At 45.3% G+C, this 26,093-nt stretch overlaps 2 protein-coding genes across 2 annotated transcripts; one reads left to right on the top strand and one right to left on the bottom strand.

The window, feature by feature from the left end:
- Positions 1 to 246: 246 nt before the first annotated feature.
- On the bottom strand, positions 247 to 1,916 carry LOC143303385 (uncharacterized). The gene is made up of 3 exons (XM_076622880.1): positions 1,327 to 1,916; positions 1,118 to 1,238; positions 247 to 1,011 (listed from the first exon to the last, which is right to left on the bottom strand). The coding sequence occupies exons 1-3, from the start codon at positions 1,914 to 1,916 to the stop codon at positions 247 to 249; spliced, it is 1,476 nt and encodes a 491-aa protein (XP_076478995.1).
- A 21,211-nt stretch (positions 1,917 to 23,127) lies between these two features.
- LOC143303384 (uncharacterized) lies at positions 23,128 to 25,155 on the top strand. The gene is made up of 3 exons (XM_076622879.1): positions 23,128 to 23,930; positions 24,231 to 24,703; positions 24,794 to 25,155. The coding sequence occupies exons 1-3, from the start codon at positions 23,128 to 23,130 to the stop codon at positions 25,153 to 25,155; spliced, it is 1,638 nt and encodes a 545-aa protein (XP_076478994.1).
- Positions 25,156 to 26,093: the final 938 nt, after the last annotated feature.

Genomic DNA, 26,093 nt, shown 5'->3' with positions numbered 1-26,093 from the left:
ACCGTCTGCAGCCTTCCTAGGATCGCATTTCCCGACAGCCATCTTCAAATCTTCCTCGTCTATCCGTAGATCGTCGGCTCCGTCGAGTACCGCAGGTGGGGCCAGTCCGATTTCTTGCCTACCCGGTCGCGGTTGCTGCCCGGTAACGAAGATGTCGTCCAGGATACTCGCCACCCTGTCACCTCCGAGGGGCTCGGATGGTGCCGACCGCACCAATCTGCTCCTCACCACTCGATACGGCCTGCCTCATGGATCCTGGTCTAAAGTGGCACGGAAACCCTTCCCGCATTCCTCCTTACTGCGTTCGATCGCCCTCTTCAGGCTCCTTCGCGCAGCCTTGAATTCGGCCACCAGGAATTCGGCATCTTCCTTGCGAGCCGCCACCGCTAGTTGCGCTCTTCTCCTGCTCCTGCACATTGCGCTCCTTAACGTGGCTAGCTCGCTGTTCCACCAGTAATTGGCTTGTCTTCTCGCCCGCGACGGTAACGTCTTCCTCAAAGTCTCGGCACACGTGCGCTCCAAGCTATTCTGTGGCCTTTCGCCGCATGTCGACTCGTCGATTTTTAAAACGTGCCCCGCGTAGACAGCGTCGAATTTGCTCAAAAAGCTATCCGCATCGATCTGCTTCATCGAGTACACGAACGCTCCGCCAGCCGCCCTCTTAACGCTGCTCGTAAATACGTGTAATATATAAAAATGATTAGAGTCTGAGTACCAATCCAAGACGGCACTCCTCCTCCAACTCAGCCTCATACGTCGATCGATACACAACACATCCGGGAAACTAGTCCTTCCATTTCTCAGGAAGGAATAGCTCCCCGTCGTCCTAATCGGTACCAAACCGCGCTTCGTGATCACGTTCAGCAGGCATGTTCCCCTCCGTTCGGTCCTAATGCCACCCCACACACTAGAATTGGCATTAAAGTCGCCGGCGACCATTAGCGCCGATGCGCTTCTCCTCCCCTCCTTCAGAACCCCGTCTAGTTCCCCCCAAAAAGCATCGAAACGCACCTAGTCGTATTCGGGGAACAGTACCCAGTGACACAGAACACGTCGCCGAACCTGATTCCTACAATCCCAGCCTTTTGGACCAGGGTCTCGCTCATCGCGTATCTACCGTTAAACAGGTCGTAAACTCATCGTTAAACCAATAAGGCAATTGCCTGTAGGGCTCAGAGATGACCACGATGCCCACCCTGCTTTCACACGCGTACTGCATCATCAGGTCCTGCGCCAGTCTGCACCAATTTAAGTTAATCTGTAGGACTCTAATTGAGTCCCCGTCTAAACTTCCTAACTCCTAGGCGCACCATCGGGCACGCCTACGAACCGGTAATATGTTTCGCACTAATCCCCCCCTGCCCCGAACACATCGCGCATCTGGGTTCCCTATCGCAGTCCTTCATGGTGCATTCGGTACTCCCACACCTCCTACACAGTTCCCTACCCGGGCACACCATGGTACATTTCGCTGCCACGTGCCCCAACATGTGGCACTTGTAGCAGCGCTGTGCGCCGGTAAGCAACCTAACCGAGGCTATGGTTAGTCCCGTTCTCAACCTCCTGTCCCTATCTTCGCTCGGCACCCCATTAGCAGGGAGGACCACCACCGCGACCTGCGTGCCCCATGGTGCCATCTTCAGGGATTTCACCTCGACGCTCACACTATCCTTGATCCCCCATTGAGCTCTCATCTCTTCCACCTGCTCCTCTTTACTGGTGAGGGGGTCAACGTTTCTAATCTGCAACGTCGCCGTATTAACGACCGCGGCCACCTCCGTGCTGTCGCTTAACGCGGCTCTCAGTCTCATCGCCGCCTCGTGCACCGACACCGTTCTGTCGAACTCTATTAGGATGTGCCCTGCCCTCGTTCTTCGGACCCCCGTGGCTCCCTCCAGGGTGTTCCTAGCAGCCATTATCTTCTTGTACACCAGGAGCCACTCCGAACCTTCCTCCACCTTTACCAGGGGCGCCTCCCTCCTTCTTCTATCCCTCGGTGCACCCCTGACCTCCGGGGCCACCTCTCGACTATTTCAATGGGGCGCGCTTTCGGAGCCTCCTTTATCAAGGGAGCTCTCCTCTCCCTTTTCCTCCTTTCGACCCTCCTCCACACCTCGGAGTCGTCACTATACTCCTCCTCCATCCTGCTCTTACTGAACGTACTCTCACAGGCCTCCGCATAAGAGACCTCGCCTTTTCTAGGCCTCCTCCGCCCCCTTCGTCCTTGCCACCTCGGTCGGCGATATCCCTTTCCTCTTGGGATATCCGCCCTCGCTGGCCACCGTCACCCTACTGACCGCTCCATCGACAGGATCCCTCCTCCTCTTCCTCCTCGTATCCTTGTGCTCTCCGCACTACTCCAGGGACGATAGAATGCCTTTCACCATGTTCCCTACCTCCCTGATATCCTCGCCTTTGTCCTTGTCTACCCTGAACTTTTTCACAAGGGCGCCCAGCATCTGGACAACGCCAGTGAGGGCTTGCGTGAGCCCGTTAAGCTCCGCCCTCGATGTCACGACGTCTTCATCGTCGCTCGTCATCGTGTCATTCCTGGCACTGTCCTCTGCTTCGCCAGGCATGGTCGCACTCGCCTTTTTCACTCCAGCGTTTTTATCCACCACCCTTCTCGCCAGTAGCTTGGTGTAGGACAGTCCTCTCGTCCTCACTGGCGTACCGAGGTCGTTGTTCCCCATCCCGGCGGAACCCACCGAACCTTCGACTACTCCAATCTCGGGCCTAGCACCGCTCGTGGGGCTCCTCAGGTCCTTCCTACTGGGCCTGAAGGGGTTGCTCTCCTCATCCCCCCTACTCCTTGGTACCACCGAGATGGTGACCTTCTCCCCTATCCTTACATCGGACACCACCCTCGGTTTTTCTATACTACCCGCCAACCTCCTACCATTCACCTTGGCCCCAGTCGCTATTACCGTACGAGGGGGTGCCTGGGGTTCCACCTCCCCCCCCCCCCCGCCGTTCTTCCAGTAGCCAGATGACCGTCGGGTCGGGTCTGGAAAACCACCCGCAATCCCGACGGGGCCTGGGGGCTTCGAAACCCCCTGCGCCGTACTTTTATTTCCTATATTAACCTTATCCATATTACAATAATTATCAGTGCGGTGGACATCGCCATAGTCGTCGTCAGCCTAGCCAAAAACCGTCCGAATGTAACCAATCGTAAACCAAAAGAACTCGCCAAGTCATCAACAAAAGCAATTGATTAAACTGGGTCATACTTACGAATAAATAAATAAATAAATAAATAAATAAATACGTGACTACATACATGCATATCTAGGTGCAAGAACATCATAGTATCTTCGATCAATATAATAAAATATAATAATATAATCTTAAAGATTTACAATATTCAAGCTAGCTAACGCCTGCGCTTCGATAAAGGACCCGATGATGCATACGCGGATCGCCACCCGCGTAAATAGATAATATAGTACTAAATCGATATACAACAACTGGCTAAATAAATAAACAAATAACAATGATTAAATAAACTAAATAATAAATAAATAAATAACATAACTAAAAATAAATAAATAAATAAATAAATAAATAAATAAATAAATAAATAAATAAATAAATAATACATAACGAGCCAGTAGCACCTAGTTAATAAATAAATGATATAAGTAGGAATGCATATACCTACATACCCCACCTACGCCACATCGCACGACTCAAATAAAAACCTCCACGTGCGCAGCACCCTTCGTACTTATTTACTCTCATTCATTAATTCATTCTCCACGGAAGTTCGGCTCGAGTGGCGAAATGAACAAAATAAATAACATAAATACCGACGATATATAAAAATTAGAACTCTGGCCGACCCGACTTTGTTTCTTCCTACTAGGAACTTAAGTCGAGCCGGCCGTACATAGTCAAGTGTGCTGCCCGTAAGGTGGCGACGCCACATATCGACGCGGCAAACCACCTCGCCTGCGCCTCGTTCGGCTCCACGCGCACGTCCTGTCACTATTGTTGCAATAATGGCATCCATCTATCCGCGTGCGTGTCTCGATATTAAAGAAAATCACGTATTTCTCGTATCTCGCGTTGTCACGCAACGCGAGTGCCAAATCACATCCAACGAAGCTTAATAACGATTCTTACACGCCGGTGCGCTCAAATTACTAACTCTACAACGAATACCTCCCCAAAAGCATCCGTGTCTATACGAGTATACGTGATAGAGATTACTCAGATTACTCAGAAACATTCAGTCCAATAGTAAAACGCAGAACTCTAAGAATTCTGCTTGCTCTGTGTACAGAGAATGTGTGGGTTTATGAGCATATCAATGTGGAGTGTGCATATCTCAACAGTCCTCTGGATGATGATATATACATGGAGCAGCCAGAATTTTTTAAAGTTCCAGAGAAAGACAGGACTCAATATGTGTACAAACTCAAAAGGAACCTATATGGACTGAAGCAAGCCGGGAGAATGTGGTTTAAATACATAAATAGTATTTTGAAAGGAATGAGTTTGAACCCATGTATGAGTGATCCGTGTGTGTATGTGAATGCGTCCAAAGATCTGATTGTAGCTGTGTATGTGGATGACATTCTTATGTTTAGAACGAAGGATAGGATTGAAGTGTTCAAAACTAGAATTAATGAGAAATTAGACGTTAGGATGCTGGGCACAAATACTCAATTTCTATCCATCCACCTGAGTAAGCCAAACAGTACCACTGTCGTATTTGATCAATCCGTACAGATAGGTCAAATGCTGGATGTAGTTTCGACCAATCGCCGGGAGACGCAATCGCGAGGAGAGATGTCAACGGTAGTCGTAAATTACCGTTACGATTATAGTAGTGGACACCACGAATTGATCGATCCCCTGATTTCCTTTGAGATAATAGGGCTGATTCAGTTTGTATAACACTGTGATTCACAGAATTATATGTTATATATTTCCAACACTTAGATTGCACTGTTGAGCAGGTAACAACTTATCGCACGAAGCTAAGATAGATATGCACGCTAGATCAGGGCTTTTATAATTGAATTTAGTGTATTAGAGGACGTAGCACTATAGTAAACTTAGTAGAGGAGATGGATATTCGACAATACCGAGAACCGACTTAGATAGGTTACGTGAATTACGTACGTAACGTTAGGCATTAGATTTAAACTGAGTAGTTAACTTTACGCTCCTGATGTCGCAGAAGAAGTTTGACTTGACTCTCTTGAGGTCGTCGGAGCAGTAAGTTACAGTGACGATACTGTGTCGTAGGAAAGCTAATGATGGGTGTGTCTAGAGCACGGGACCATCGGATTTGTTCATGACATTTTTGGTCAGGAAAGTGAGGGCAGTATGCATTGCTTCTGATTGGATAAACGGAGGTTGGTGGACTAGGAAGGCTCTTAGCTGTCCTCGATAGAAAGTTGTTATTAGGAAGCATCCCTTCCCTTAGGAAGCATTAGGAAGTTTCCCTTGTCAAGCCGCGGTAGACAATCGTCTTTAGAAAGTGATTTAGAAAAAGACATTTGTTGGTTCTGAAGGACCTTAGCTAGCAAATTACTCGGATTTATGACGGGTCCTTGAGGCTATTGAGGGTACGCCGTAAGGATGAGCGGACATCTGGTGTCCGTCTGGCCCGCGGTGTATGACCTGGTCCAGGTAGAGAGTCGCCCGACGTAACACTGGATCAGTTTGACATTGCTCATGAGGTTGGAGTGTCAACACCGCTAGCTAAGGAATGTGAAGCCGATTTTGACATTGAGTGTGATGAGCCCTTCGATAATAAGTTGTACGAACAAGCTGTGGGGCATATAATGTATGTCGCAAGTATGAGTCGTCCTGATGTCGCGTGTGTAATAGGGAAATTAAGCCAAAGATGCGCAAATCCGACTGTATCCGATTGGAAAGCAGTGAGGCGGATTTTTAAGTACCTGCTAAAAACCAAAGACTTGAAGCTAGTATACCAAAGGACAGGACAACTTTTGAAGGTGTTTTGTGACTCGGACTTTGCGGGCTGTACGGTAGATAGCAAATCTAGGGGCAGGTATGTCTGCATACTTGCTGGTGGTGCAATATATTGGCTGTCCAAGAAACAACCAATTATAGCTCAATCGACGTGCGAAGCGGAGTTTGTGGCGATGCAAGAAGCAGCAAGGGAAATTGTGTGGATTTCCTTACTGCTGAGGGAGTTAGGTCAACTGTCATTCTTGCAAGATTTTTTGTAATAACATCGGGGCTATTTCATGGCCCAAAGATGAAGTAGTTGCTGAAAGATCTAAGCATGTGCAAGTACGTTATTTTTGTGTTAAGAACTGCGTGTCGAAGGGAATATTAGATTATACATGTCGGAGATGAAAGGAAAACCGGAGCCGTCGCTTTGCAATTTTGGGAAAGTCTCCTAATGCTTTAGCCTAGATTTTATGATAGCTGTAATTAAGCAATTGTTGTCATTTGTAATTGTTCGATATTTGTGATAGCGAAAGTGGGTTCGAGGTGACAACTGGTCGCCGAACGTAGCCGCGGTCACGGGATAAACGTTTTGCCTGACGAAGGTGTGGATCGGTTGTATTGTTCTCCCTAGAAATCACATAGAATTGTACTTTGGAGATGTCGATATAATGGGACACACGTTGTATTTGGAATCAAACTCCAGATAGAAACTGCCTAGCAACGGCGTTTGGATCTTTCTCGATGCTTCCAAAGAGTATACAACAAACTCTTGGCAGAAACTGCCTAGCAACGGCGATTGGAACCTTCTCGATGCCTCCAGCGAGCATATAACAAACAAATGCAGTCGTACAGCGAAAAAGATTTTCAGCAGATATTCATTCGTGTGATCGCCTTGGAAAGTGATACATCGAGTAATTTACCGAGTGTCTCAGCAACTGTATTTTGTGTTTAAAATTATTCTACACATAGTAAAGAGTTATCCCGTTGACCGTGGATTCGTTTGAACCCAGGAACATTGTTAATAGCGTTAATTAAATTCATTATTCGTTAAATTTATTATTCGTAAAACATATTATTCGTTACTCTTATTATTCGTTAAACTTATTATTCTTTAATCTAATCATTAGTTAAACTTATCGTTTGTTAATCTTATCATTCATTAAACTCAATATTCATAATATTTTGTAAAATCTTGTATATTCACGTAAATATAATCTCTGTTTCGTAAAACGATGGCTAATTCAAACGAAGAATCGTTACGCGCCTTAAATTCTAATGTTAACCCGACATACATATATACCTAGTCCTCAGAATGTTGCTGACATTCTCACCAAAGGCTTAAATAGAGTTAAGACTCAGTATTTTGCCAAAGCTATGGGGCTTGTAGAAACTACGATCAAAGGGGAGTGTTGAGAAAAGTTAAGTTCGCATGATCGCTAGTTACTACAAGCTAAGTTGGTACGACATCTAACGACGCTCTTTTGTCTTAGAAGTCAACCACGTGTTAATTGACTAATTGTATCTTGTGTGTTAAGACGTGTTGTACGAGGCGGAGAAGTATAGAGAGAAAAATCTAATCTGTGTGAATCGATTAATTATCAACCCCAAACCTACATCAATTAACAAAATTAGCAAAAATCAGACACCAAGCAAAAGCAATAATAACAAGAATAATAATAAGACGTGTTGTACGAGGCGGAGAAATATAGAGAGAAAAATCTAATCTGTGTGAATCGATTAATTATCAACCCCAAATCTACATCAATTAACAAAATTAGCAAAAATCAGACACCAAGCAAGAACAATAAATAATATAAACACATATGATACGAAACAGCCATTGCCACTGTTTCTAATAGAACTTGAACCCAAAGCTAATAACAAAAAAATCTTTGACATTAAAAAGATCATAAACACAACAGTAACAATTGAACCACTTCGTTATAAAAGGACATACCGCAATGCATACGGTGCCAACAATACGGACACACAAAAAACTACTGCAACAGAAACCCGGCGTGTGTCAAATGTGCAGAAAACCACCTAACAACAAACTGCCCATACATAGGAAAGATAAACGAAGTAAAATGCTATAACTGTAATGAAAACCACCCAGCAATAGAGAAAGGAATGTTAATACCAGATCACTAATTTGGGTTCAGAATCAGGCACTCCACGACAGAGGAAATTCACAGACTCATCAACGAAATTTTACTAGCAATAGAGAAGAAACAATACTGTTTAGCTCTCTTCATGGACATTGAGAAAGCATTTGATAAAGTGAACCATGAATACCACTTACAAACAATCAAAACACTTCCCGCAACAAATCCACCACTCACTCAAGTCATATTTACGCAACAGTATCTTTGTAGTAAAAATAAAGGATGTATGTTGTGAAATAAGAGCATCAAGGCAGGGGTACCGCAAGGAAGCGTCTTAGGACCAATATTATATACACTATACACGGTCGACATACCAACAACTACCAACAGCAAAATACTCACATTCGCGGACGACACGGCTGTACTAGTTAGGCACACTAATCCAGAAACAACAGTCACATTGCTACAAGAGCACATCACAAAAATAGAAAAATGACTACGAGATAAACAAATAAAAGCAAACCTCAGTAAATACAACCATATTAAATTTACACTCAGAAAACGGAAACCACCAAATATTCAATTGAATGACGCGCACATAACGCAAACAAAGCAAACTAAATACCTAGGACTTCACTTAGACACACAACTTACATGGAAACAACACATTAAATCAATTATAGATAAAATACGGATATAAAGAAGGGAGATGTACTGGCTAACTAGTCGAAACTCTAAATTCACCATAGGAAATAAATTAAAAATCTACGAAACAATAATAAAATCAATTTGGACGTACGGAATACCACTATCGGGGACAGCAGCAATGGTCCACATAAATAAATTAGAGTTTATTGCTGAGATATCGTAGATACTGCGAACAATAGTCAACACCCCATGGTATGTCAGAAACGAGGATATACATAAAGAGGTCAAAATACCAACGGTCAAAGAAGAAATCGACAACTCCATTCCACTGGACTGATAAATAACAGCATTTGACACATTGAAACTCTGTGATGCTCCGGTACTACAATACCCAGACTTTGAGAAAACATTTACATTAATAACACACGCAAGTAAGGAAGGATTAGGAGCAATACTCTCCCATCCAAATGGGCATCCATGCTGTATCATATCTCGAACCTTGAACCCTACTGAGAAAAACTATTTTACAACCGAGAAAGAGTTACTAGCAACAGTATGTTCAATCAAAAGACTAAGGCAATACCTACTTGATAGAAAATTTAAGATTCAAAGTGATCATCAAGCTTTAAAATGCTTAAAAAATGTTAATCTCTCCAATGAAGATATTCAATCCGTATCATTCGATCTAGAAAACCCAGACTATTATGATGACCATATCGACTGGAAAACTAATACAACCCGAGCTCCAATAACTCAAAAACCTAACAGACCACGCTTTAAACAAATTACAAGCCGAACTAGGAGACTTTAACGAACAGCACTGGTTATATAAGTAAACTAAACACTTTACTAAATGCCAAACTGAATTCTTACAAATAGGGATAAACGACAATAGTTTCAGCACGTTAGAAAAAGTAAACATTCGACCTATGTTAAGATTCTTGACAACGAGATTCCCTCAAATTAAACTAATATTTGGACAAGATCCGCCAGTAGACTACGATAATAAACAGAAACAAATAATATTAAGCGAAAACCATAACGAAATCGTAGGACACTTAGGTACACACCGCACCGTGAAACGAATACAAGAGCACCATCACTGGACAAATCTAGAACAACGCGTCACAGAATTAATAGAAAACTGCTAAACTTGCCAACGAGAGAAATTGAACCGTATCAGAGCAAAAGAGCAACCCTTAATAACTGACACACTCGTTAACCCTAATGACAAAATCGCAATGCATATATTCAGACCTCTCACAAAAACCAAACGAGGTAATCAATTTATCCTGTCTATTCAAAACTAATTGACCAAATACCACGTCCTCATCCTTTTAAAAGACCAAACAGCCAACTCGATCATCAACGAACTATCGAATCACTATGTGTACATATTTTCCGCACCTAAAAGTATCTTCACGGATATGGGACGAAATTTCGTGTACACTGATGGATACATTTGAAAAGGCTTTGAAGGTTTGACACATAAAAGCTACTTTCTTCCACCCGCAATTTAACGGATCCCTCGAACGAACACATGCTGTGATAAAAGACCTTATTCGAACTTGCACGATCGACCGACAAAACGACTGGGACGAAAACCTAAAACTAATATGTATGGGATATAATACTTCTGTACACGAAATAACCGGATACACCCCTTTCGAACTGACATTTGGACGACAAGCTAACATGCCATCCTCAATATCAAACACCCCCACTGTAACTAAAGAACAATTATTTAACCTCTGGAAAAATCGATATAACGCCTATTTAGTCAAAGCAAAACAAATCACTGGTCAAACAAAAAGCAATATCGGAGAGATTAGATATGAAAAGTCATTAAAACACAAACGATATTCCAGGTAAAGTATGGGTACATAACGATGACAAAACCAACAAACTAGACTACGAATAGCTAGGACCGGCAGAAATCCTCTCGTCTAATCCACCTACTTAGCTTATTGAATATTGCAATGATTAAACGCAAAGAATCCACGGTAACAGATTAAACCTTATTTTTCATGAAGGCGACCATAATATGGATAATTCTAACTCTCGAATACATTCAAAGCGATCTAGTGGTAAGACCACTAAGTTATGCCAACGTTTTCTTAGAACATATCGACGATTGCTATCTGTATAATGAACAAGTAGATATCACTCTTATAGTGGACCATAATGACCCAATCGATCAAACCAATAAATTACAACATTGAGCTAATAAACCGTTAATGCAAACCACCTTGCGCTTACATATCAGAGATAAACAATCTAAAAATCAAGTATAGAAATCTCGGAAACCTAACGCATCAACTTGAAATTGTTATTACATTATAGAAGCAAACGCGGACTGCTCAACGTCATAGGTTCAATATCTAAAACTCTATTCGGAACTCTCCTCGAAAAAGATCTAGAACTCATCAACGAAAATATTGATACATTATTTGACTCCAACAATAGAATACGATCCTTAGTAATCAAACCGCATTTATCAAACGCGTGCTAGACTATGCTAAGACGGATCAACTCGAAAACGTTAGCAATGTCATACGCAAGATTGAAAACCATAACGAGAAAAACGAAATATTGATCTCTTTACTAATTCAGACTGAATCTACCACATCTGAGCTCCATATTAACATCGACGAAATTTTTAACACTACCGTATCAGGAAAACAAGGAATCATAAACCCGCAAATTATAGAATCTAAACAATTCTTAACAATACTCAACCAAATAACGAAACAAAACTTTATGCGTAATCATATCGATCTTTCAGTTCAAGACTTTCTACTAATTCTATATCTAAGTAAACTAAAATTATGGACAAATGATAACAAACTTATATATACGATAACTGTACCGCTTTCAGAAGACAACGGATGGAAAATAAAAATTTATCCGATACCTTTCAAGCAAAACTCTGTATTTATCGTACCTGTAGTAGAAACTGATACTAATCAACTTAGAACGATACACCTTTGTCGATAGCCACTACTTAAACAAATATAAACGAATGGCAATGATGGACATTTGTAAGGGAACTCAACCAAGTCACAGTAGAATCAGTTCACCTGAATGTAGAATCGAATTAACTAATAATCAACAGACAGTCAAAACCTGCCAAACTGCTCTATTCAAGCTGGAAGAATTGACGATCGTACCCTTACAGACTGAAAATCATTATATTATCGTTAGGAAAAATATGCAGATCGACGTATCGTGTAAAATACATAAAATCTTAGAAATCAGACAACCGAGTTTAATTAGCAGCAAAACTAGAGTTCGACTCGAGACGTCGTTGCTTGCGGACGTGTTTGCCGCGAGCTCCCGCTCGGGAGCATAAGACTAGTTGTAATAGTAGTTGGTTAGGATGTGTCATATCGTGGGTGGAATTAGTTTAAAGGAAACATGAGAAATATCAATTTTTAACGAGCTAGATAATGATGGATAATTCCCATCTGAGATGAATTAGGGTGTCGTGGGTACGTACAGTGATTTTAGTTTATTGTTGACTTGAATAAGATGAGAGGGTTTAACGGATGCGAGAAGTCACAGGCTAAATTGGAAGACGTAGCGGGGCTAAAATCGATATAACAATTAATGTTATTCAGTGAGTAAGCGTTTAATGGATTTTAATTAAAGTTAAAGTGAGCTAAATTAATATTAAGTTAATCTATTGGCTAAACATTGGCTATTGCGGTCGACTGAGATAAGTTGTACTGTTGAGTGTAAGTAATTTTATTTACTTGTCATGTTATTTGCTTACCGCTCCTTCGGTTATTATTAGTACGGAGCTAAGCGTATAAAGTTGTGTATGTTTGATTTGATGATATCCTCGTATTATCAACAGTGACCTCCGAATACTGTCTGAATTATCACTATATTCAGGGATAATTCGAATGTGTTGACTATGTTTAACGCATGTAAGTATTGTTTAAGATTGGAAAAGTGGGGTTATTTTAATCAAGTGAGTTAATAACATGGAATAAGTCGGAATGGGAGTAATTTTCTAAACGAAAATTCTCAACAAAATGGCGGCTTGCGAAGTTTGGTTCTCGATACGCCATGTTATTGTACGGTTCGATATGTCTCCAGGCGCAATGTTCGATGTCCACTCGCAGCTTTGGGAAGAGGTTGCCACCATATGGACCTCTTGTTTGTTGGCAGAGATAGAGTCTGCTCGTAGTGGGTTCCACCGCGGTGGAGTCGTTTCATTGCAGATTTTTGGTATTTCGGAAATTTTCTCATGGTTTAAAATTATTGTAGTTAGTTTTATACAGTTGTAGCTATCTACTCGATAAATCGCGTGTCGGGAAAAAATCTGGAAGTATGGAAAAATTACTGTAGAATTTTGATACAGTCGGCTGCCCCGAAGTACCTTTATAATATTACATTTGCAACAGCGGTGTTCTGTGAATTTTTGGTGGATGGGAAATATTGTCGAGGATAAGACGTATTTTAGTAACAGATTATAGAAGCAGCTTCCTCTTGGCTATACGCGGCGGTAGGGAAGGTTTGGAAGTATGGTCTTAGATGCTATGAGCGATTTTTGGTCTTATTGCCGAGTAACTCATCTTTTCTAGTGGACCGCCGCCCTTTTATTTAACGAAATGAGAGGAGTCGGTTCACGGTCGAGCTATGTTGCTGCGGTATGATAGCGTGAAGATTTCCCCTGTACGTATAGAGTTTGAACATTGGACGATCATCGACGCACTGATTTCGGAACTTGGAGACACTGCGAACGGAAATAAAATTATGGTGAAACATTGAATTCGAATTTATGAGCTATGACTACTGTAGTATTTAGCCTTGCGATGGCCCCCAAGGGTGTTGACGGAATGTGATTTCGGCCCAGTGCTCTGAATGTCAACGTAAAAAAATTCAAAAAAAGCGCGGGTAACCTGGCGGGAGTAACTATGACTCTCTTAAGGTTTCCACAGGCCTCGTCATTGGATTAGTGACGTTACAAGGGCGGTGTGTCGCTTGGACTTGGTTGCGCTTGCTATATAGCGAGGTGCGGCCGGTCTCGGCGGCGCATCGCCATATTTTTTTTTAAGCCGAATTCGTGCTACACGAAACGGAAAAGGTGAACAGCAGCCTCGTCATCTGACTAGTGACGTTATAAAAGAAAGCAATACGCCGCTGGCACTTTGCCGCGCGTGCTCGAAAAGCAATACGCCGCTGGGACTTGGCTGTGCGCGCCAGAAAGTAATATGCCGCTGGCCCTTAGCCGCGTTCGCCCAAAAACGATACGCCGCTGGGACTTAGGCGGATGAGCTGGATGGTGGCATGGCTTGCCTACGTGTGTGCTGGAAGAGCCGCGCGGGGGTTGCTGGTTGAGCGAAGCGATCTTGCTCGTTGGGTGGCGGGACGTTGGAAAACGGCTTGTCTCCAACGATGGAAGAGTCATAGTTGCTTGGGGGCAGGCGGGGCTTCGGCCCCGTTTGCTCAAGTCGCACTCCTACCTCCTCGTGGTACCGCCGGTAACATACTCATTCGTGTCAGCGCGGGGAGCATCCCCCCGGACACCGAGTATGGCCAAAGGGAGTGCGGCGATGAAGGAGCGAGAGACGAAACCAAAAATCGGCTTGCCGATCTAACGGTGAATTTCACCGTGAAGTATGGAGTTATCTCCCTGAAAGGAACTCGTTCCTTGATTAGCTATGGCACGACTTGGCAGTAATAAGGTTAACGATTGGGCATGATTGAGAAAAATAACAAAAGCGTAATTAAACAGAATGAAATATCATGGTAAATAAAGACACAGAAAGCGCCTCGGACGCGGCATCTCTCGGTCCCGGAGACGTCGCGGCGGATTCTTCCGCTCTGGAGGGGACCTCTGTTGACGATTTGGCTTCATCCCCGGACACGATTGACATCATGGTACCGATCGTGGGTGACCAGGTTGCCTGCCCTGTCTGCCAGAAAAGGGAAATCGACCTTTTCTTTTTGTCATTGTCAGACTTAGGGCGGCACCTGGAGCAACATCATGTGACAGCCCGCATCCAATGGAGATGCAAAGACTGTGGGAAAGGCTTTCCGAAGCTTCATGGGGCCAGATGCCACCTGCCTCACTGTAGAGTCACAAGTCAAGGATCTGGTGGCTCATATAGATGCGAAACCTGCCCCATGAGCTTTGGGACGCTTAGAGGGCTGTCTACCCACGAGCAGCATGCGCACCCTGCCGTAAGAAACGTCAAAAGAAGGGGAAAGGACCCCCCTGAGAAAAAATGGACGGCAGAGGAGTTGGCTCAATTGAGGGAACTTTGTGAGATATATAATGATCACAAATTCCCCAACAAAATGATCAGTGAGATCCTCACCAGCAAGACGATCGAACAAATCAGATACCAGCGTAAAAAGCTGAGGCTGATTGGTGAGGAAGCAAATTCTCAAGAGCCCACTCAGGTGACAGAGGGAGGGTGCGATCCCGTTGATCCAGGCAATGCGTGTTTCGAAGAACCTGGAGTCAGCGGTCTAGAATATGAACAGTGGAGACTCCAGCTGGAGTCCGCAATAATGACACAAGTCGAGGTGCCACCTGTTTTAAGGTGGGTCCACACTCGACTGATGACAATCTGGGTCTCTCTCAAGGGAAATAGGGAAGCCCTTGAGAGTACTATAAATGAATTTTTAAAATTCACGCTCTATGGAGCCATAAAAGAAATTAATAGTAAAAAGAGGGCAAGTTCAGTTAAGAACAAAAGGATTGGTCACCAAGGAAAGAAAAAGGGAAATAGGAATGCTAGAAAGAGATACTCATACGCTCGTTGCCAAGAGTTGTTTACAGAAAATCCAAGGAGGTTGGCCGATGCCGTAATAAATGATGATCGGGCCTTCCTCCAACCGGCTAGGGATCTGCCTGATGCCGAGGAAGTGAGGAGGCTTTATGAGGATTTATGGGGCCAGACAGGACCTGTTGAAGCCCCCGTCCCAGGAAGTAGAGCCTCTGAGCTTTCCTTATGCGAGGTCTTCCCGCCAATTGCTGTTGAGGATGTGGCGGAGAAATTGAGCAGAATAAGAATGAAGGCTGCAGCAGGACCGGATGGCTTCCAGAAGGAACACCTTCTGATCCCTGGCCTGCCCACCATTTTAGCTGTATTGTACAATATCTTACTTTATTGCTCCTATTTTCCTCCTATATGGAAGGAAAATAGAACAACATTAATACCAAAACCAAATAAGTCGAGCAGCCTGGTCGAGAATTGGAGGCCTATAACTATAGGCCCCATTCTCGGCCGTATTTTCTCCTCCATAATTGACGGGAGGATAAGGAGGGGCATTGTGTTGAATCCAAGGCAGAAAGGATTCACCGCTGAAAGCGGTTGTAAAATAAACATCGACCTGTTGAGCGCTGCCTTGGATCATAGCAAGAAAAAGAAAGGCGGGGTATTCACTATTGTGGATATCTCCAAAGCCTTCGACACAGTGCCCCACTCGGCAATCGTCCCCTGCCTAAGGAGGAAGGGCGTGCCGATCCCCATTACTGACTTGATCAGGAACATGTATAACGAGGGCAAGACCACAATAAAATCTAAAAACAGCACCGGGGTCGAGATTAAGATCCTCAGGGGAGTTAAGCAGGGCGACCCTTTGTCACCGCTGCTATTCAACCTGTGCTTGGAGCCACTGCTGGATTTGATCGAGCAACAAACCAGCGGAATAAACGTGAATGAGACAAGAAAGATTCCTGTCCTGGCTTTTGCTGACGACGTAGTGTTGCTCGGCGCCGATATCGGGGAAGCGCAACGCCAAGTGGATGTGCTTGACGAGTATCTGAACGGCCTCGGTATGACCATCTCAAGGGATAAATGCCAGGCATTTCAAATAGTCGCAGAAAGGCGTACTTGGTTCATCAAAGAACCAAAAATTAAACATGGGAACAACACCATCCCAACAGTCGATCCCGACGAAGCCTTCAGGTACTTAGGCGCCAAAATGGGGCCTTGGAAAGGCATACACTGTGGCATAATCGTTCCCGAGCTTCTGAGTGTGGTGAGGAGAATTAGAAAGCTCTCTCTCAAGCCATGCCAGAAGCTCGAATTGATCACAAAACATATCTTTCCCCGATATATTTATAACCTGCTCGTAAGCCCGCCGAGCGACAGCGTTTTAAGATTGCTGGACAGCGAAGTCAGGCAGGAAATAAAGGCTATATTCCATCTAACGCCTTCAACTGCCACTGGATTTTTCTATGCCCCCAAATCCTGGGGCGGATTAGGGTTGCCGAGGTTCGAACACATCGTCAAACTTGGCACCCTAAAAAGTGCAATAAAAATGAAAAACTCGATCGACCCGGCGGTCTCCAGCCTGGTTGATGAAAAGTATAATGAGAAATTGAAAAAGATGGCAAACTCACTGAGGATCAATTGGCCAGACTCTGTGGAAGATATCGAAAGAGCCCGAAAAAGATTAAAAGCGGGGCATGTGAAGGAATCTGCAGAACTAAGAAGTCAGGGGCAGGGCGTACCTGACTTCTCGAGAAACAAAACTGGCAATGTGTGGCTTGAGGATTACGAACTGCTCAGGCCATCAAGATTTATAGATGCCCTCAAACTCAGGACCAACACCGTTGGTACAAGAACAGTGCTGGCACGGGTCGACAAAAATTTGGACATCAATTGTAGAAAATGTCGAGCCCAGCCCGAGACCCTTGGACATATACTCGGGCTGTGCCAGTACAACAAGGGCCTGAGGATTAAGCGACATGATGAAGCGAAAATGACCCTTGCCGAAAGTCTACGAAGGAATAATGAAGTTTTTGTTGAACCTACGCTCCGGGTGGGAGGTGCTCTTTTCAAGCCGGACCTCGTAGTTAAAAACGAGGAAAGGGTTCTCGTGGTCGACGTTACCGTCCGCTACGGGAATAAGGATTACCTCTCGCGCGCGGAGAAGGAAAAGATCAACAAATATCGACCTTGCTTCGAACACCTAAAGGCAAGATTTAATGTCGGCAAGGGAGAAGTAATACCGGTGGTCTTGGGCAGCCGTGGTACCATAACGCCTTCCACGGAAAGTAACCTCAAGCGTATGGGTATCGGTGGCCATGTGATAAAAACATTAGTGATGAATGTTTTGAGAAGCTCCATAGAGTTGTGTAATATATTTTTAGATACATAAATTAGACCCAGTTCTTTTATTTAAAATTATTTATTTATTTATTTATTTATTTAATAACTTATTATTACGTCCATGCATGATATTGAATAAATTTGCTGTAATCTTCGGGTTACATAGCAAATATGCTATATTTTAATGTCCCTACGAGGGGGATAAACCTCGGAAGTATGGTCCTCGTATCGAGGATCACAGATTATAGCCAAATGCCTCGTCATTGGATTAGTGACGTTATAAGGGCGCTGTGTCGCTTGGACTTGGTTGCGCTTGCTATATAGCGAGGTGCGGCCGGTCTTGGTGGCGCATCGCCTTATTTTTTTAAGCCGATTTCGTGTTACACGGAACGGAAAAGGTGAACAGCAGCCTCGTCATCTGACTAGTGACGTTATAAAAGAAAGCAATACGCCGCAGGCACTTTGCCGCGCATGCTCGAAAAGCAATACGCCGCTGGGACTTGGCTGTGCGCGCCAGAAAGCAATATGCCGCTGGCCCTTAGCCGCGTTCGTCCAAAAACGATACGCCGCTGGGACTTAGGCGGATGAGCCGGAAGATGGCCGTGGCTTGCCTATGCGTGTGCTGGAAGAGCCGCGAGGGGGTTGCTGGTTGAGCGTAGCGATCTTGCTCGTTGGGTGGCGGGACGTTGGAAAACGGCTTGTCTCCAACGATGGAAGAGTCATAGTTGCCGAAGCCCCGCCTGCTCAAGTCGCACTCCTACCTCCTCGTGGTACCGCCGGTAACATACTCATTTGTGTCAGCGTGGGGAGCATCCTCCCGGACACCGAGTATGGCTAAATGGAGTGCGGCCATGAAGGAGCGAAAGACTAAACCAAAGAATCGGCTTGCCGATCTAACGGTGAATTTCACCGTGAAATGCGGAGTTATCTCCTTTAAAGGAACTCGTTCCTTGGTTGGATATGGCACAACCTGGCAGTAACAAGGCTGACGATTGGGCATGATTGGAAAAAGTAGCATTGTTAAAATTAAATATCATGGTAAATCAAGATACACAAAGCGCCTCGGACGCGGCGTCTCTCGGTCCCGGAGACGCTGTGGCGGATTCTTCCGCTCTGGAGGAGACCTCTGTTGACGACCAGGCTTTATCCCTGGACATGATTGAGATATCGGTACCGATCGTGGGTGACCAGGTTGCCTGCCCTGTCTGCCAGAAAAGGGAAATTGACCTTTTCCTTTTGTCGTTATCAGACTTAGGGCGGCACCTGGAACAACATCACGTGACAGCCCGCATCCAATGGAGATGCAAAGACTGTGGGAAAGGCTTTCCGAAGCTTCATGGGGCCAGATGCCACCTGCCTCACTGTAGAGTCACAAGTCAAGGATCTGGTGGCTCATATAGATGCGAAACCTGCCCCATGAGCTTTGGGACGCTTAGAGGGCTGTCTACCCACGAGCAGCATGCGCACCCTGCCGTAAGAAACGTCAAAAGAAGGGGAAAGGACCCCCCTGAGAAAAAATGGACGGCAGAGGAGTTGGCTCAATTGAGGGAACTTTGTGAGATATATAATGATCACAAATTCCCCAACAAAATGATCAGTGAGATCCTCACCAGCAAGACGATCGGACAAATCAGATACCAGCGAAAAAAGCTGAGGCTGATTGGTGAGGAAGCAAATTCTCAAGAGCCCACTCAGGTGACAGAGGGAGGGTGCGATCACGTTGATCCAGGCAATGCGTGTTTCGAAGAACCTGGAATCAGCGGTATAGATTACGAACAATGGAGGCTCCAGTTGGAGTCCGCAATAGTGACGCAAGTCGAGGTGCCACCTGTTTTAAGGTGGGTCCACACTCGACTGATGACAATCTGGGTCTCTCTCAAGGGAAATAGGGAAGCCCTTGAGAGTGCTATAAATGAATTCTTAAAAATCACGCTCTATGGAGCCATAAAGGAAATTAACAGTAGAAAGAGGGCAAGTTCAGTTAGTAACAGAAGGATTGGTCACCAGAAAAAGAAAAACAGAAATGCAAGAAAGAGATACTCATACGCACGTTGCCAGGAGTTGTTTATAGAAAATCCAAGGAGGTTGGCCGATGCTGTAATAAATGATGATCAGGCCTTCCTCCAACCGGCTAGGGATCTACCTGATGCCGAGGAAGTGAAGAGGCTTTATGAGGATTTATGGGGCCAGACAGGACCTGTTGAAGCCCCTATCCCAGGAAGTAGAGCCACTGAGCTGTCCTTATGTGAAGTCTTCCCGCCAATTGCTGTTAAGGATGTGGCGGAGAAATTGAGTAAAATAAGAATGAAGGCTGCAGCAGGACCGGACGGCTTTCAGAAGGAACACCTGATCCCTGGCCTGCCTATCATCTTGGCTAAATTGTACAACATTTTACTATATTGTTCCTATTTTCCTCCTATATGGAAGGAAAATAGAACAACATTAATTCCGAAACCAAATAAGCCTAGCAGCCTGGTCGAGAATTGGAGGCCTATAACTATAGGCCCCATTCTCGGCCGTATTTTCTCCTCCATTATTGACGGGAGGATAAGGAGGGGCATTGTGTTGAATAAAAGGCAGAAAGGATTCACCGCCGAGAGCGGTTGTAAAATTAATATCGAACTGTTGAGCGCTGCCTTGGATTATAGCAAGAAAAAGAAAGGCGGGATATTCACTACTGTGGATATCTCGAAAGCCTTCGACACAGTGCCTCATTCGGCAATTGTTCCCTGCCTGAGGAGGAAGGGCGTGCCGACCCCCATTACTGACTTGATCAGTAATATGTACACTGAGGGCAAGACCACGATCAAATCCAAAGATAATATGGGGGTCGAGAATACGATCCTCAGGGGAGTTAAGCAGGGCGACCCTTTGTCGCCGCTGCTATTCAACCTGTGCTTGGAGCCACTGCTGGATTTGATCGAGAAACAAACCAGTGGAATTAACATAAGCGAGACACGAAAGATTCCTGTCCTGGCTTTCGCTGATGACGTAGTATTGCTCGACGCTGATGTCGGGGAAGCGCAACGCCAAGTGGACATGCGTGACGAGTGTCTGAATGGCTTCGGTATGACCATCTCACGGGATAAATGCCAGATATTTCAAATAGTCACAGAAAGGCGTACTTGGTTCATTAAAGAACCAAAAATTAAGCTTGGGAACAACACCATCCCAACAGTCGATCCCGACGAGGCCTTCAGGTACATGGGCGCCAAAATGGGGACCTGGAAAGGCATACACTGTGTCATAATTGTTCCCGAGCTTCTGAGTGTGGTGAGGAGAGTTAGAAAACTCTCTCTCAAGCCATGCCTGAAGCTCGAACTGATCACAAAATATATCTTTACCCGATATATTTATAACCTGCTCGTAAGCCCGCCGAGAGACTGCGTTCTAAGATTGCTGGACAGCGAAGTCAGGCAGGAGGTAAAGGCTATATTCCATCTCACGCCTTCAACTACCACTGGATTTTTCCATGCCCCCAAATCCTGGGGCGGATTAGGGTTGCCGAGGTTCGAACACATCGTCAAACTTGGCACCCTAAAAAGTGCAATTAAAATAAAAGACTCGATCGACCCGGCGGTCTCCAGCCTGGTTGATGAAAAGTATAATGAGAAATTGAAAAAGATGGCAAACTCACTGAGGATCAATTGGCCAGACTCTGTGGAAGATATCGAAAGAGCCCGAAAAAGATTAAAAGCGGGGCATGTGAAGCAATCTGCAGAACTAAGAAGTCAGGGGCAGGGCGTACCTGACTTCTCGAGAAACAAAACTGGCAATGTGTGGCTTGAGGATTACGAACTGCTCAGGCCATCAAGATTTATAGATGCCCTCAAACTCAGGACCAACACCGTTGGTACAAGAACAGTGCTGGCACGGGTCGACAAAAATTTGGACATCAATTGTAGAAAATGTCGAGCCCAGCCCGAGACCCTTGGACATATACTCGGGCTGTGCCAGTACAACAAGGGCCTGAGGATTAAGCGACATGATGAAGCGAAAATGACCCTTGCCGAAAGTCTACGAAGGAATAATGAAGTTTTTGTTGAACCTACGCTCCGGGTGGGAGGTGCTCTTTTCAAGCCGGACCTCGTAGTTAAAAACGAGGAAAGGGTTCTCGTGGTCGACGTTACCGTCCGCTACGGGAATAAGGATTACCTCTCGCGCGCGGAGAAGGAAAAGATCAACAAATATCGACCTTGCTTCGAACACCTAAAGGCAAGATTTAATGTCGGCAAGGGAGAAGTAATACCGGTGGTCTTGGGCAGCCGTGGTACCATAACGCCTTCCACGGAAAGTAACCTCAAGCGTATGGGTATCGGTGGCCATGTGATAAAAACATTAGTGATGAATGTTTTGAGAAGCTCCATAGAGTTGTGTAATATATTTTTAGACACATGAATAAGACCCAGCTTTTTTAAAAATTATTTATTTATTTATTTATTTATTATTACGTCCATGCACGATATTTATTAAATTTGCTGTAACCTTCGGGTTACAAAGCAAATGTGTTATATTTTAATGTCCCTACGAGGGGGATAAACCTCGGAAGTATGGTCCTCGTATCGAGGACCACAGATTATTTCCACAGGCCTCGTCATTGAATTAGTGACTTTACAAGGCGTGGTGTCGCTGGGACTTGGTTGCGCTTGCTTTATAGCGATGGGTAGCCGGTTTCGGTGGCGCATCGCCTTATTTTTTTTTAAGCCGTTTTCGTTAATCTATACGAAGCGGAACAGGTGAACAACTGCCTCGTCATCTAATTAGTGACGTTATAAAAGAAAGCAATACGCCGCCGGCACTTTGCCGCACGTGCTCGAAAAGCAATACGCCGCTGGCCCTTAGCCGCGTTCGCCTAAAAACGATACGCCGCTGGGACTTAGGCGGATGAGCCGGAAGGTGGCCGTGGCTAGCCTATGCGTGTGCTGGAAGAGCAGCGTGGGGGTTGCTGGTTGAGTGTAGCGATCTTGCTCGTTGGGTGGCATAACGCTGGAAACGGCTTGCCTCCAATGATGGAAGAGTCACAGCTGCTTGGTGGCAGGCGGGGCTTCGGCTCCGTCTGCTCAAGTCGCACTCCTACCTCCTCGTGGTACCGCCGGTAACATACTCATTTGTGTCAGAGTGGGGAGCATCCCCCGGGCACTGAGTATGGCTAAAGGGAGAGCGGCGATGAAGGAGCGAAAGACTAAACCAAAATCGGCTTGCCGATCTAACGGTGAATTTCACCGTGAAAAATGGAGTTATCTCCTTTAAAAGGAACTTGTTCCTTGACTGGATTTGGCACAACTTGGCAATAATGAGGCTAATGATTGGACACAATTGGAAAAGTAATATGGTGAAATATAATAATATTAAATATCATGGTAAATCAAAACTCACAAAGTGCCTCGAACGCGACGTCTCTCGGTCCCGGGGACGCCGTGGCGGGTTCTTCCGCTCTGGAGGAGACCTCTGTTGACGACCTGGCTTTATCCCTGGACATGATTGAAATATCGGTACCGGTCGTGGGTGACCAGGTTGCCTGCCCTGTCTGCCAGAAAAGGGAAATCGACCTTTTCTTTTTGTCATTGTCAGACTTAGGGCGGCACCTGGAGCAACATCATGTGACAGCCCGCATCCAATGGAGATGCAAAGACTGTGGGAAAGGCTTTCCGAAGCTTCATGGGGCCAGATGCCACCTGCCTCATTGTAGAGGAACAAGTCAAGGACCTAGTGGCTCATATAGATGCGAAACCTGCCCCATGAGCTTTGGGACGCTTAGAGGGCTGTCTACCCACGAGCGGCATGCGCACCCTGCCGTAAGAAACGTCAAAAGGAGGGGAACGGACCCCCCTGAGAAAAAATGGACGGCGGAGGAGTTGGCTCAGTTGAGGGATCTTTGGGAGATATATAAAGATCACAAATTCCCCAACAAAATGATCAGTGAGATCCTCACCAGCAAGACGATCGAACAAATCAGATACCAGCGTAAAAAGCTGAGGCTGATTGGTGAGGAAGCAAATTCTCAAGAGCCCACTCAGGTGACAGAGGGAGGGTGCGATCCCGTTGATCCAGGCAATGCGTGTTTCGAAGAACCTGGAGTCAGCGGTCTAGAATATGAACAGTGGAGACTCCAGCTGGAGTCCGCAATAATGACACAAGTCGAGGTGCCACCTGTTTTAAGGTGGGTCCACACTCGACTGATGACAATCTGGGTCTCTCTCAAGGGAAATAGGGAAGCCCTTGAGAGTGCTATAAATGAATTTTTAAAATTCACGCTCTATGGAGCCAAAAAAGAAATAAATAGTAGAAAGAGGGCAAGTCCAATTAAGAACAAAAGGATTGGTCACCAAAGAAAGAAAAAGGGAAATAGAAACGCTAGAAAGAGATACTCATACGCTCGTTGCCAGGAGTTGTTTACAGAGAATCCAAGGAGGTTGGCCGATGCCGTAATAAATGATGATCAGGCCTTCCAACCGGCTAGGGATCTGCCTGATGCCGAGGAAGTGAGGAGGCTGTATGTGGATTTATGGGGCCAGACAGGACCTGTTGAAGCCCCCGTCCCAGGAAGTAGAGCCTCTGAGCTTTCCTTATGTGAGGTCTTCCCGCCAATTGCTGTTGAGGATGTGGCGGAGAAATTGAGCAAAATAAGAATGAAGGCTGCAGCAGGACCGGATGGCTTCCAGAAGGAACACCTTCTGATCCCTGGCCTGCCCACCATCTTAGCTATACTATATAATATCTTACTTTATTGCTCCTATTTTCCTCCTATATGGAAGGAAAATAGAACAACATTAATACCAAAACCGAATAAGTCTAGCAGCCTGATCGAGAATTGGAGGCCTATAACTATAGGCCCCATTCTCGGCCGTATTTTCTCCTCCATAATTGACGGGAGGATAAGGAGGGGCATTGTGTTGAATCCAAGGCAGAAAGGATTCACCGCTGAGAGCGGCTGTAAAATAAACATCGAACTGTTGAGCGCTGCCTTGGATTATAGCAAGAAAAAGAAAGGCGGGGTATTCACTATTGTGGATATCTCCAAAGCCTTTGACACAGTGCCTCACTCGGCAATCGTCCCCTGCCTAAGGAGGAAGGGCGTGCCGATCCCCATTACTGACTTGGTCAGTAACATGTATAATGAGGGCAAGACCACGATAAAATCTAACAACAGCACCGGGGTCGAGATTACGATCCTCAGGGGAGTTAAGCAGGGCGACCCTTTGTCGCCGCTGCTATTCAACGTGTGCTTGGAGCCACTGCTGGATTTGATCGAGCAACAAACCAGCGGAATAAATGTAAGTGAGACAAGAAAGATTCCTGTCCTGGCTTTTGCTGACGACGTAGTGTTGCTCGGCGCCGATATCGGGGAAGCGCACGCCAAGTGGATGTGCTTGACGAGTATCTGAATGGCCTCGGTATGACCATCTCAAGGGATAAATGCCAGGCATTTCAAATAGTCGCAGAAAGGCGTACTTGGTTCATCAAAGAACCAAAAATTAAACATGGGAACAACACCATCCCAACAGTCGATCCCGACGAGGCCTTCAGGTACTTAGGCGCCAAAATGGGGCCTTGGAAAGGCATACACTGTGGCATAATCGTTCCCGAGCTTCTGAGTGTGGTGAGGAGAATTAGAAAGCTCTCTCTCAAGCCATGCCAGAAGCTCGAATTGATCACAAAACATATCTTTCCCCGATATATTTATAACCTGCTCGTAAGCCCGCCGAGCGACAGCGTTTTAAGATTGCTGGACAGCGAAGTCAGGCAGGAAATAAAGGCTATATTCCATCTAACGCCTTCAACTGCCACTGGATTTTTCTATGCCCCCAAATCCTGGGGCGGATTAGGGTTGCCGAGGTTCGAACACATCGTCAAACTTGGCACCCTAAAAAGTGCAATAAAAATGAAAAACTCGATCGACCCGGCGGTCTCCAGCCTGGTTTTATAGATTTATAGATGCCCTCAAACTCAGGACCAACACCGTTGGTACAAGAACAGTACTGGCACGGACCGACAAAAATGTGGATGTTAATTGTAGAAAATGTCGAGCCCAGCCCAAGACCCTTGGACATATACTCGGGCTGTGTCAGTACACCAAGGGCCTGAGGATGAAGCGGCACGATGAGGCAAAAATGACCCTTGCCGAGAGTCTACGGAAGAGTAATGAAGTATTTGTTGAACCTACGCTCAGAGTGGGAGGTGATCTGTTCAAGCCGGACCTCGTAGTCAAAAACGAGGAAAGGGTTCTCGTAGTCGACGTTACCGTCCGCTACGAGAATAGAGATTACCTCCTCAAGGCAAGGCAAAAAAAGGTTGACAAGTACCTCCCCTGTCTTGAGTACCT

Source organism: Bombus vancouverensis, chromosome 11 (assembly GCF_051014615.1).
Source record: "Bombus vancouverensis nearcticus chromosome 11, iyBomVanc1_principal, whole genome shotgun sequence".
NCBI classification, from domain to species: Eukaryota; Metazoa; Arthropoda; class Insecta; order Hymenoptera; family Apidae; genus Bombus; species Bombus vancouverensis.
Note: the sequence above shows the minus strand (reverse complement) of the source record. Positions and strands in the feature narration are given on the sequence as shown.

Bases quoted from the DNA above. Each gene is read 5' to 3' on its own strand.
- LOC143303385 (XM_076622880.1), bottom strand. From the start codon at position 1,916: ATGGCTGCTAGGAACACCCTGGAGGGAGCCACGGGGGTCCGAAGAACG. The intron at 1,239-1,326 runs GTAGGCGTGCCC...AAATTGGTGCAG, and splicing joins GCGAAACATATTACCGGTTC to ACTGGCGCAGGACCTGATGA. The intron at 1,012-1,117 runs GTAGATACGCGA...GAATACGACTAG, and splicing joins AGTTTACGACCTGTTTAACG to GTGCGTTTCGATGCTTTTTG.
- LOC143303384 (XM_076622879.1), top strand. From the start codon at position 23,128: ATGGTAAATCAAAACTCACAAAGTGCCTCGAACGCGACGTCTCTCGGT. The intron at 23,931-24,230 runs GTGGGTCCACAC...CCAACCGGCTAG, and splicing joins GAGGTGCCACCTGTTTTAAG to GGATCTGCCTGATGCCGAGG. The intron at 24,704-24,793 runs GTAAAATAAACA...ATATCTCCAAAG, and splicing joins ATTCACCGCTGAGAGCGGCT to CCTTTGACACAGTGCCTCAC.